This window comes from Muscardinus avellanarius, assembly GCF_963383645.1.
Source record: "Muscardinus avellanarius genome assembly, chromosome: X".
Taxonomy (NCBI): domain Eukaryota; kingdom Metazoa; phylum Chordata; class Mammalia; order Rodentia; family Gliridae; genus Muscardinus; species Muscardinus avellanarius.
In genome coordinates, this window is record NC_137792.1 from 76,744,897 (window position 1) to 76,757,775 (window position 12,879).

Here is a 12,879-nt window from a genome sequence, read left to right on the forward strand (position 1 = left end):
CTAACAAGGAGATATAATGTCAGGAAAACAAAAGTTTTTTGTTTTTTTTTTCCTTTTGCTGGCTGCACTAAAGTTATTGCTCAAAGATTTTTTTTTTTTTTTGGTGGTACTGGGGTTCCTGGAAGCCCTTCTACCTCCGGGCTACACTCCCAGACCTATTTTTGCATTTTTTTTATTTGGAAACAGGATCTCCTAAGCCAGCGCGCGGGGCTAGCTTCGAACCTGCGCGATCCTCCTGTTTCTGCCTCCCAAGAGCGGGGATTACAAGCGTGCGCCACCACGCCCGGCACTCAAAGATTTTTTTTTTTATCTCAATCAGTCTTAGCTAAAATGGTAACTTCAGAAAAGTCGTCCAATTAGACCCCTGTGAGATGTGATTAAATAAAGTTATTTTCTTCTTTGACAAAATTAATGTTTTAAGACACTCGTGATGCTTATGATGTTGTGGATTTCTGTGGTAATCTATTATACATTTATTAAGTTATATGATCAAATGTGTTATGCATTGTCTTTTGAATTTTATTCCTTTTGCAGAACTAAGGTTTTAAGGTGCTAGTGATATTTACCTAATGTCTTATAATTCAGTTAATAAATTGAGAAAATACACAATGCAATGTTTTAAAGTGATCTTAACTTCATAAGGTTACAATAACACCTAAATATTTTAAATGGGTTTTTAAAAATTGCTGGTATCTAAACAACATTATTAAATGGGATGGTTTTTTGATTTGCTTGTATGTAACAACAAAAGACAGATGTAGAGAGTCTATAGATGTATTTCTTTATATTTTGGTAATACAGAGAAAGGAAATTTTGCGAGACTAAGAAAGCATATTGTAAAGTTTATCCTAAGATTGCCCCAAATGGGAAACAAAGGACCAGGATAAAAATCAGAGGGTTAAAACAAGTTATAAAGCATTTAAAGCAAATTGTAAAGTGTTTGTGGTACACTTGTTTGCATATGTGAAGATGGTTTTAATAGTTAAGAGGGAATAAATAGGTTTCTAGTAAGTCTACCTCTCTTTAGACCTCTGGAGGCCATTTTATTTAAACTTATGTTTGGCCCATAGTTTCTAAATTATGTGGTTAAGGTTGTCTTCAATGGAGTCAAAACCATTAATTTCCAGGATTATACAGGCACTCAAATTTGTGTCTTTTCACTTTTCCTACTTATACTCATTTTTCTGGATTAATTAAACAATGAAGCAGTTCACTTTTGGTCTTTTTCCAATTGTTACATGTTCAGTTGCTAACGGAGCTTACAGCCTTTAGCTACAGCAATGACACAGTGGCAATAGAATATTCCTTAATATTACAGTGCTGGGCAAAACATAGTTCTCCCATAGGACTGGTAATATGGGTACCAATTTTTCTGTTATTCAGCCTCAAGCCACTCTATTAGATACTGACATCTATATTAAAATTCAAAAACAGTACCCTAATGATATAACATATAAGAAATCATCTAAAAATCTTTATTCAAATTACCTCAAAGCCTATTCCAGGTCTTCACTGTACTAATTTCTGGGTTCACATGGTGCAAAATAAACTTAATACATCCCACTTTTGTGTGTTTCAGCCTAAGTCAGCAAAACAGGTTTTAATTTCTCATTTAAGTGCTATGTTTAGGTTTTCATGGTTATCCTGTATTGTGAGTGTCGTCTCATAGGGTTGAAGCATTCAGACGTCAGATGGCGGTATGAGCACACAAGAGGATGGTCATAGACACACATGGCACAAACCCATCTGATTCCCCCATGCCAACTACACGCATGAATGTTACCCTAAAGCTGGGGCCCCCAACTTCATCCCTGTTCAGCTTGAAGCAGTTTATGACCAACTCGACGTCCTTATTCCTTTGCTAAGGGGTACATTCATGTGATAGAAATGAGGGAAAATTGATGGGAAATTAGCTCATGTTAATGTTTGTATAACTGTAAAAATCAAAATGTATTTTCTGTATCTACCTTTGGCCTGACAGGTGTCAGGAAGTTACTAGACAGAGGGGGGAATATACCAGTATTGGGAATGGCCTAGGAAGATTTGAGAAAGCTATAATTATTAATATATTTTAAAAATTGGGTGAGGGGCAAATCTGTGAAAAGACTTGGTTTCTGCCTAAAAGCAGGCAACTATTAAGGTAATTAGCAAGTCAAGAGGAGAGGGGAACTAGGCCTTTCTCTATCTAAAGACAGATCTACATGATTAGATAAGCTAGCTAGGATGGGAGGAAGGGTCAACCTTCATGAAAGGAGACACCTTGCCACACCTTGCTGGGGAGGTACCTTACAGGGATGTTTACTAGTCAGAATTATGTAAACAAGATGGAGGTCATGGGTATAAAAAGTCTGGTCCACATGCTATATCTTTGGGTGGTGAATTGGCTTGGGCCACCCCCCCAATGCCATTCTGGCATGGGGCTGTAACTATCTTCTGTATTTCTATCTTTTTTAATAAACTTTAAATCTTCCAAAAAAATAAAATAAAATATTTTTAAAACTTGAGGTCACACGCATTTTAACTAGTTTGTATTTATAAGTTTGGTACTGTGAGGAAAAGATGTAAACTTTTCATTTAGTTATTTGCAAGATATTTAGGGTTTCAAGACTGACCTGTATGCAATGTTGTTTTAAATTCTGACTAATCTCCTAGAATTGTAATAATCTTTATTATATAAAACTGAACATCCAGTAGTTGCCCTTCAAACAGACAAGCTATTGTGTCCCTTTTCACTTTGGCTATTTTTAAGAATAGGACCTGTTCTTTTAGATTACTCTTTGAGAATTTCATGAATTCACTCCTGGATATAGGAGATGAGACAACATTTAATTCATAAGTCTTATATTAACCAGCATAAAAAAGCTCACACACAAAAACAAAGTTGCCTTTCCTTGAATGAATCCTGCCTCAATAAAACAACGAAAGAAAAAAAAAATAAGGTGGACATGGTGGCTCATGCCTGTAATCACAGTACTCAGGAGACTGCGACAGGAGGATGGCAGGTTCAAGGACAGCCTCGGCAAGTGGTGACACTCTCATCAACCTAACGAGACCCTGTTTCCAAATTTAAAAAAAAATGGGCTGGGGGTGTAGCTCAAAGGTAGAATGCCTCTGGGTTCAATTCCTAGTACCACAAAAAAGAAAAAGAAAATAATAAAAATGCTAGTTTGTGAATAAATGAATTTTTTTTTTTGCAGTACTGGGGATGGAACCCAGGGGGTATTCTACCTCTGAGCTACATCTCCAGCCCTATTTTTATTCTTTATTTTGAAACAGGGTCTCACTGAGTTGCAGAGGGCCTCACTAAGTAGCTGAGGCTAGCCACGAACTATGATCTTCCTGTTTCAGCCTCCCAAATGCTGGGATTATAACCGTGCGCCACCACACCTGACTAAATGAATGAATATTGAAATAATACATACTTCAGATATCTTTTAAGGCCTAATATAGTTTTAATTGTTCTGTGGTTATATCTAAGAATATAGTATATGATTCTCTTCAAAGTATATCAAGTATTGTAAATGCTCTGGTTCACATGTGTCAAATTGACAGTAAAACAACAAATACATACACAGAAAAAACTTGGGATCACACGTCCGTAACTCTGTTCAAGCAGGTGAGACAAGAAGATGACATATTCAAGGCCAACACTGGAAATTTAGCAAGACTGTGTCTCAAAATGAAAAAGGCTGGAGATGTAGTTTAGTGGTAGTGTCCTGGATTCAATCCCCAATACAATGAAAAACTAAAGCATAAAACAAAAACTCAGGACCTTCATACATAATAATTTTATATTTAGCATTTTTAATTCATCATAAATTTAAATAAGTTATAAATGGGAAATATTTACCATTTTATGAGGTAAAGTAAGATGAAATTGATATTAATGGTTTCATTCTGCTGTGACATAATAATAAAATCTTAAAGATATCCAATAATATTCTTTTTGTGTGTGTGGTATAGGGGTTCGTGGAAGCCCTTCTACTTCCAGGCTACACTCCCAGACCTATTTTATATTTTTATTTGGAAACAGGGTCTCTTAAGCCAGCGAGGCTGGCTTCGAACCTGCGCGATCCTTCTGTCTCTGTCTCCCAAGCACGGGAATTACAAGTGTGCGCCACCATGCCCAGCTCCAATAATATTCTTAAGAAATCAACACCACTAACACAAAATGTCGTCGTTCCAAATTCAGAATATTTCAACACAAGCAAAATATACCACTTTTAAAGCCAAATCACACATTTAATATAAATAGGGAAAGACAGACACATTTAAGATTTGATGTAACCCTCATTTTTTTTTTTTTTTTTTTTTTTGGTGGTACTGGAGGTGGAACCCAGAGGCTTTCTACATCCGGGCTATACTCCCAGACCTTTTTTACATTTTATTTGGAAACAGGGTCTCACTAAGTTGCTGAGAGCCTCACTAAGTAGCTGAGGGTGGCTTCGAACCCATTCCATCCTCCTATCTCAGCCTCCCAGGCTCAGGGATTACAAGCGTGCACCACCACGCCCGGCTGATGTAACCCTCTTATTTATTAAAAGGTGTTTTTCCAAAAACTGTACCTCAATCCATCTCTTTGTTTGATATCCCAGTTTATACCACAGGTCAACATACCATATAAATATTTGGAAGGGGTAAGAGATATGCCTTTTGTAAAATTGGAAAAGGGCTATTAGAAATACAGATGTATTCTCAGACCAGTTTTAGAAAAAAATATACAAATACAGCTAAGTGATCTGGAAATTGATTCCCTTAAAACTACAGCACCCTTAAAAATAACCTAGAAGAAGCGAGATGTGGTAGCACATGCTTGTAATCCCAGTACTTGAGAGACTGAGACAGGAGCATAGCAAATTCCAGGCTAGCCTTAGCAACTTGGCAAGGGTCGCAGAAACTTGTGAGACCCTATTTCAAAATAAAAAATAAAACAGGGCTGGAGGTGTAGCTCAGAAGTAGACACGCTCCTGAGTTCAATCCTCAATATCACAAAAAAAATGTTTAAAAATAACCTACAGGGGCTTGCATACCCCAGTTTGAAGACCAATGGAAAATATATATCATACTAAATTAGCTGCTATTTATTGAGTATCTAATACCAAGAACAGTGTTAGGCAGAGAGTGTGCGTCTCAGTGTGTGTATGTGTGTGTGTGTGTGTGTGTGTGTGTGTGTGTGTGTCTCAGAGTGTGTGTGTATGTGTGTCTAAGCTACCACATGCTGGCCTTGAACATGCCATCCCCTTTTCTTAACCTCCCAAGTACTGAAATGACAGGTGTGCACCACTGCACCTAACTTGTACACAAAATTCTTAACTCTATAAGTGTATACAAATTTCTTAACAACTCTATGCTATAAGTACTGCATTATCTTCATTTAACAAATGAGAAAAATGAAGCTTAATGTAGTTACGAGATTTAGACAACATTTTACAGCTAGGAGTGGACAAAGAAGTACTCTGAAACCAAGTCTGCCTTAAAGCTTTGTGCTCTTTTCAAATCACACTGCAGACATCTCTTACCTTTAGAACATCCGTGGGATTGGCTATAGTGGAAGATATTACTCCTGACACCACCCCACAAATCATATTAATTAGAAGAGTTTCATCTGTAAAAAGAATTAAAAAATAATCTATTTATTAGGTGCTAATTACTGAGAAAAGAATATTGGAGCTACTGGAAGACATTGGTCAGAGGGATGACATTAGATGATGACGTTAGAAATGAGCTCAACATCATTGGCAATCAGAGAGATCCAAATCAAAACTACCCTGAGATTTCCCCTAACTCCAAACAGAATAGCAATTATTCAAAATACAATCAACAACAAATGCTGGTGAGGATGCGGAGAGGTGGGAACCAGCCAAGATGTCCATCAACAGATGGATGGATTATAAAATTATGGGATATGTGTACAATAGAATTTTACTCAGCCATAAAGAACAAAATTATGTCATTTACAGGAGAATGGATGGAACTGGAGAACATTATGCGAAATGAGATTAGTTAGTCACAAAACGTAAGAAATTGAGTGTTCTCCCTAATATGTGGAAGCTAGGGAGAAAATGGGTAATAGGAGGAACTCTAGATGAGGAAGGAGAAACCATAGATGAGCAAATAAAGCGACCTAACTGAGAGGGATGGGAGGGGGAAGAGGGAAATTCTTTAATGTACATGATGTATATTCACAAACATATCAAAGTCCATCACTAAGCCAAATGTGAGAAGGAAGAATCGGGGAGGGAATGGAGTGGGAACTGGGTAAGGGCAATTGGGTAATCTGTGCATGTATGCCTCTACCATCATGTACTCCATTAAGATGTACGACTACAATGCACCAATAAAAAAATTTTTTTTTAAGTACAGACACTCAAATATTTCTAGAACCCAAATCAGTATCAAATATATAAAAATTATAAAATATGATTATTTATAAAAATCACTTTTCTAAAGGATGCTAGAACATGTTCTCTTCTTCTAAATAATTGTCAATATCCGCCGGGTGTGGTGGCAAATGCTTGTAATCCCTGGGCTTGGGAGGCAGAGACGGGAGGATTGCGCAGGTTCGCAGCCAGCCTCACTGGCTTAAGAGACCCTGTTTCCAAATAAAAAAGGATAAAATAGGTGTCTGGGAGTGTAGCCTGGAGGTAGAAGGTTCCATCCCCAATACCACCAAAAAAAAAATTGTCCACTATCCCACATGAATTCAGAGTATGGTATTTCCCCATCAAACACTTCAACTAAAGTACATGTTTTCTAAGCCCTTTTATGGATAATCCTCAACTGTAAAGATTTGGAAACTGAATGTGAAAATATAAAATCTTATGTCTAACAGAAAAATTATCTAAATATTAATTTTGGCTGACCTTAGCTATCTTCTATTATTTATTTATTTTTATTTTTTATTTTTTTGGTGATACTGGGGGTGGAACCCAGAAGCTTTCTACCTCTGGGCTATACTCCCAGAACTATTTTATATTTTATTTGGAAACAGGGTCTCACTAAGTTGCTGAAAGCCTCAGTAGCTGAGGCTGGCTTCGAACCCGTGTGATCCTCCCGTCTCAGCCTCCCAAGCGCGGAGATTATAAGCGTGCGCCACCACGCCCGGCTATTTTTTATTTTTCATTTATTTTTTATTTTTATTGGTGCATTGTTGTCATACATCTTAATGGGGTACAAGATGGTAGACTCATACATGCACACATCACTCACTTAGCCCTTCCCCAATTCCCACCTCATTCCCTCCCCTCTCCCTCCTCTTGTTTGGCTTAGTGATTAACTTCAATATGTTTATGAATGTACCTCATGAACAATAGGGAATTTCCTTCATCCCCCCTTCCTCCCCCTCAGTTAGGTCACCTTATTTACTCATCTATGGTTTTTCCTTCTTCCTCTAGAGTTCCTCCTATGACGCTTTTTCTCCTTAGTTTCTGAATATTAGGGAAAGTATCTGTTTTTTTTTTTTTTGGTGGTACTGGGGTTCCTGGAAGCCCTTCTACCTCCGGGCTACACTCCCAGACCTATTTTATATTTTTTTATTTGGAAACAGGGTCTCTTACGCCAGCGCGCGTGGCTGGCTTCGAACCAGCGCCATCCTCCTGTCTCCGCCTCCCAAGCACGGGGATTACAAGTGTGCGCCACCACGCCTGGCTGAAAGTATCTGATTTTGAAGAGGGCATAGGTCCAACACCTCAACACATAGGCAAGCACTCTACCACGGAACTATACCCTCAATCAAAACAGCAACAACTTACAATTAAATCCTTTCAGGTAGAAAATAGAGAAAACATAGCATTTTGTTCTACAATGAAAGTGCAGTCTTCATCATTTCTTCCCACCATGAAGAGCCTACAATAGAAACTAAGCCCAAGTGAAAAATCTATGAAAGAAAATTATTTTAGGAAGACATGGAAGAAAATCCTTCAAGATTACCAAAGAGGCTGCTGAAAAAGTTGACATAGGACAATAAAGTGATTCCAAGGACATTACTAATGAAAAAGCTCTCTAACTATTCCCAACCATACAATAGCCCCAGATCTTTTAGTACATATCAGGCTAGATATGCTGCAGCAGCAAATAGACATATGATAATACTAAATATGGGTAAGTGGACATAGGTACATCACAATCTAGAACATAATAGCCCAAATTAATCTATCTAACAAAGCTTACCAAAATTGGCAACTAGAGGTGGGTGTGGTGGCACACACTTGTAATCCTAGCATCTGGGAGGCTGAAACAGGGGGATCATGGTTCATGGACAGCCTCAGCTGCTACTTAGTAAGGCCCTTTACAACTCGATGAGACCCTCTTTCAAACTAAAGAAAAAAAAGTAGGGCATGGGGATGTAGCTCAGAGGTAAGATGCCCCTGGGTTCCATCATCCCCAGTACCGCAAAAAAAAAAAAAAAAAAATTGCAACTACAAAATGCCTGATAATTAAAGTCCTCTGATTGATAAGGACACCATTAATTTCTGGACATAACTATTCCATACTTCCTCAAGGATAATCGAAAGTCTTTTGTCATTAATAGAAAGAGTACAATTTTTTTGTTTGTGTGGTACTGGTTATTGAACCTAGGAGCATTTTACCTCCAAGCCGCACCCTCAGCTCCTATTTTATTTTTATTTTGAAACAAGGTCTCTCTATGTTGATGAGAGTCTCACTACTTGCTGAGGTTGTCCTTGACAAACCTGCTATCCTAGCCCAGCCCTCCAAATACTGGGATTATAGGAATGTGCCACCACACCCACTTGAAAAAGTTGACAAATTAGAAGAACACATCCCCCTGTCCCACATATCACCTCTGCAAGGATTTTCTTTTTCTTTTCATTTTTGAGTGCTGAGAATTAAACCTAGGGGCATTCTACCTCTGAGCTACATCCCAGCCCTATGCTATTTTTTTAAATTTTGAAACAAGGTCTCACTAGGTTAATGAGAGTCTCACTACTTGCTGAGGCTGGCTTTGAACTTCTGATCCTCTTGTCTCAGCCTCCCAAGTACTGGGATTACAAGCATGCACCAGCATGCCCGGCTCTCTGCAAGGATTTATCCCAAGCCAATAGAAGCTCATTTTGCCCTTGCAGTGACCTCCCTCCATTTTCAGGCATCATATAACGGACATATCAAACTAGGCATGATTTCAATAATCCTTTTGAGATTCACCTCAAAAGCGAGAATTGAATATACTAACCTTCTAAACGTTCTACAAATAGTCGCTTCAAGCTTTGGTAAATCCCAATCTTAATGGTGCCATATGATGCCTGTCTTAATAAAGCAGGAGCAATTCTGCCAAAAAAGAGAAAGAAAGGTTAATCTTAACATAAATTTGTTGATTATAAACATCTAGACAGTCTGCTCATTTCTGTTACTAATCTGGTTTCACACAAAAATAACAGAATATGCATTTTTCAAGCAACCATGAAAAATTGACAGATATAGCACATATCTTAGGTCATAAAATTCAACAAATTTAAAAGAACTGAAATATCACATAGGGTATATTCATTTACCATAAGGAAATCAAACTAGAAATCAAAAAGGAAAATACCCAAACTTGGAAACTAAATAATACACTTCTAACTAATCCATTGGGGAAGAATGGTAAAGATTAAACTATCATTGCAGGCCAATACGCTCTGTGGTTTCTGTGTTATTTTCCTAACTGAGACGATTTAATTCTCTGGAGACTGAACTCAGGGCCTCAAGCATGCTCTCTTCTACTGAGCTCTAACCCTAGCCCTCAAAGGAAAATTTCAAAAAAATATATAGATCTGAATGACAATTAAATCCAGTCTATTAAAATAGTCTATTAAAATGATGTATTACTAAAGTACACTAATAAAATATTTTTAAAAGAGATGAAATGTAGCCAAAGCAGTGCTGAGGCAAATTTAAAGCATAAAATGCTTACAATTGGAAAGCATGCCTATAATCCCAATACTTGGGAGGCTAAAACAGGAGGATCATGAGTTTGAGGCCAGCCTCAGCAACTTAACAAAACCTTGTTTCAAAATAAAAAATTGGTCGGGCGTGGTGGCGCACACTTGTAATCCCCGCGCTTGGGAGGCAGAGACAGGAGGATCGCGCAGGTTCGAAGCCAGCCACATGCGCTGGCTTAGGAGACCCTGTTTCCAAATTTTAAAAAGTATACAAAAATAGGTCTGGGAGTGTAGCCCAGAGGTAGAGGGGCTTCCAGGAACCCCAGTACCACCAAAAAATAAATAAATAAAAATAAAAAATAAAAAATAGGCCAGGCGTGGTGGCACACGATTGTAATCCCAGCATTTGGGAGGTGAAGACTGAAGGATTGTGGTTCACAGACAGCCTAAGCTACTTAGTGAGGCCCTTTGTAACTCAGTGAGAGCCTGTTTCAGAAAATAAAAAGACCAAAACTGGGGGTGTAGCTCAGAGGTACAGTGCCCCTGGGTTCTATCTCCAGTACCACAAAAAATAAAATAAAGATAAAAGTAAAAAATAAAAAGGTCTATAAGTATAGTAGCTCAGAGGTAGAATGCCACTGAATTTATTTCTGAATAGCAACAAAAATAGTAATAATTAAGTTACTATTTCAAGAAACTAGAAATGAAAGAGTTTCAAAAATAAATCTGAAACAAGCAGCAGAAGAAAATGTAAAAAGAACATAAATCAACTGAATTGAATTAAAAATAGAAAAATAAGGGCTGGGCATGGTGGCACACACTTGTATTCCCCGCACTTTGGAGGCGGAGACAGGAGGATTCCACAGGTTCGAAGCCAGCCTCTCTGGCTTAAGAGACCCTGTTTCCAAATAAAAATACAAAAAATAGGTGTCTAGGAGTGTAGCTCGGAGGTAGAAAAGTTTTCAGGAACCCCAGTACCACCACAAAAAAAAAAAAAAGAAGAAGCCGGGCATCATGGCACACACTTGTAATCCCAGCATTTGGGAGGCTGAGACAAGAGGATCATGGTTCGTAGACAGCCTCAGCTACTTAGTGAGGTCCTTTGCAGCTCCCTGAGGCCTTGTTTCAAAATAAAGAATAAAAAATTGGGCTGAGGATATAGCTTGGAGGTTGAATGCCCCTGGGTTCCATCCCCCAGTACCACAAAAAAAAGGAAAAGAAAAATAGAGAAAAATCAATAAAATTAACAGTTGGCTCTTTGTTTTGTTTTTGTTTTTGCTTTATGGTACTGAGGATTGAACTCAGGGACATTCTACCTCATTGCTACACCCTTAGTCCTGTTTTTTTATCCTTTATTTTGAAGCTGGGTCTCACTAAGTTGTGGAGGGGCTCACTAAGTACCTGAGGCTGGCTGCAAACATGTGATCCTCCTATCTCAGCCTCCCAAGTATTAGGATTACAAGTGTGTGCCACCACGCCTGGCCAACAATTGGCTTTTTGAAAAAAATACAAAATTGATAAACTTTTAGAAAGACTCACAAAGATAAAAATATAGATAATACAAATCACCAACATTAGGAATGAAATGGGAAAACACTACAAATGCTGTAGTCATTCATAGGATACGGGAATAGTATAAACAAATTTATGCTCATATGATTCCTCAAAAAACACAAATTACGCCGGGCGTGGTGGTGCACCCTTGTAATTCCCGCGCTTGGGAGGCGGAGACAGGAAAATTGCGCTGGTTCGGAGCCAGCCACGCTGGCTTAAGAGACCCTGTTTCCAAAAAAAAAAAATAGGTCTGGGAGTGTAGCCCAGAGGTAGAAGGGCTTCCAGGAACCCCAGTACCACCAAAAAAATGAAAAATAAAAATAAAAAACAACAAATTAGCAAAATTCAATCAAGATAAAATAGATAATCTGAATAAGTCTTATAAGTGTTGCAATGGAACGAATGTTTGTATCTGCCCTCCCTCATAAAAGCTATATATTGAAATCCTAATCCATGTGATGATATTAGAAAGAAAGACATGGTGGTGCCCACTTATAATTCTAGTACTTAGGAGGCTGAGACAGGAGGATGCAGGTTCAAAGCCAGCCTGGGCAATTTAGCAAAACTTTCAGCAACCTAGTAAGACCCTGTTTCCAAATAAGAAATAAACTGGACTGAGGGTATAGTTTGGAGGTAGAAAGCCTCTGGGTTCAATCCCCAGTATGCACATACATACATACATAAACACACACATAATTAATTAATTAATTCCTACTGTTTATAAGCCACCAGTCTATGGTACTTTGTTTTGTAGCCCAAAATAAGACATTAAAGAATATGACTTTGAGCCAGTTGTGGTAGTGCATGCCTATAATCCCAGTACTTGTGAGGATGAGACAGAAGGATTACAGGTTTATAGTCAGCCTCAGCAACTTAGTGAGGCCCTCAGCAACTTAGTGAGACCCTGTTTCAAATTTAAAAATATAAAATAGGACTGATAGTATAGTATATAAGGTGGTAGAATGCTCCTAGGTTAAATCCCCAGTACTACAAAAAAAAAAAAGTTCACAAAAAAAGAAATCTCCAACCCTACACAATTTTACTGGGAAATTCAACCAAACATTTAAATAATTTATTCCAATCTTATATCAATTTCTCTTCCAGAAAATGGAAGAGGGAATGCTTCTCAACTTCTTTTGGCTAGTAAAACCAGAATGCTACCAAAACCAGAAAAAAAGCAGTACAAAAAAGGAAAGCAACAGACCAGTATCTCTCATAAACTCAGATACAGAAATTCTTGTGAAAATATTGGCAAATTGAATCCAACAATGTACAGAAAGGAATTACATATTATCACCCACCTCATAGAATATTTTTTTAAAAATAAACCTCTACTTCCTAACATTTGCAGATACATCTTTAATTTTATGAATAAGGAGGTACTGGAGCCAAGACTTCAACTTTTTATGTTCATAAACTGGAGATATTCTCACTCATATCTCCTTTG

The 12,879-nt window shown here is 37.9% G+C and overlaps 1 protein-coding gene across 3 annotated transcripts in view; it reads right to left on the bottom strand.

Moving 5' to 3' along the window:
• Nucleotides 1–12,879, bottom strand: part of SLC25A14 (solute carrier family 25 member 14) — a gene marked incomplete at both ends in the record, with an annotated part of 48,145 nt that overhangs the window by 21,327 nt on the left and 13,939 nt on the right. For all 3 annotated transcript variants that reach the window (XM_080718392.1, XM_080718394.1, XM_080718393.1), the window contains 2 exons: nucleotides 5,520–5,605; nucleotides 9,191–9,285. In XM_080718392.1, the coding sequence (XP_080574518.1) occupies nucleotides 5,520–5,605; nucleotides 9,191–9,285 (181 nt within the window). The remainder of the gene's footprint in view (nucleotides 1–5,519; nucleotides 5,606–9,190; nucleotides 9,286–12,879) is intronic.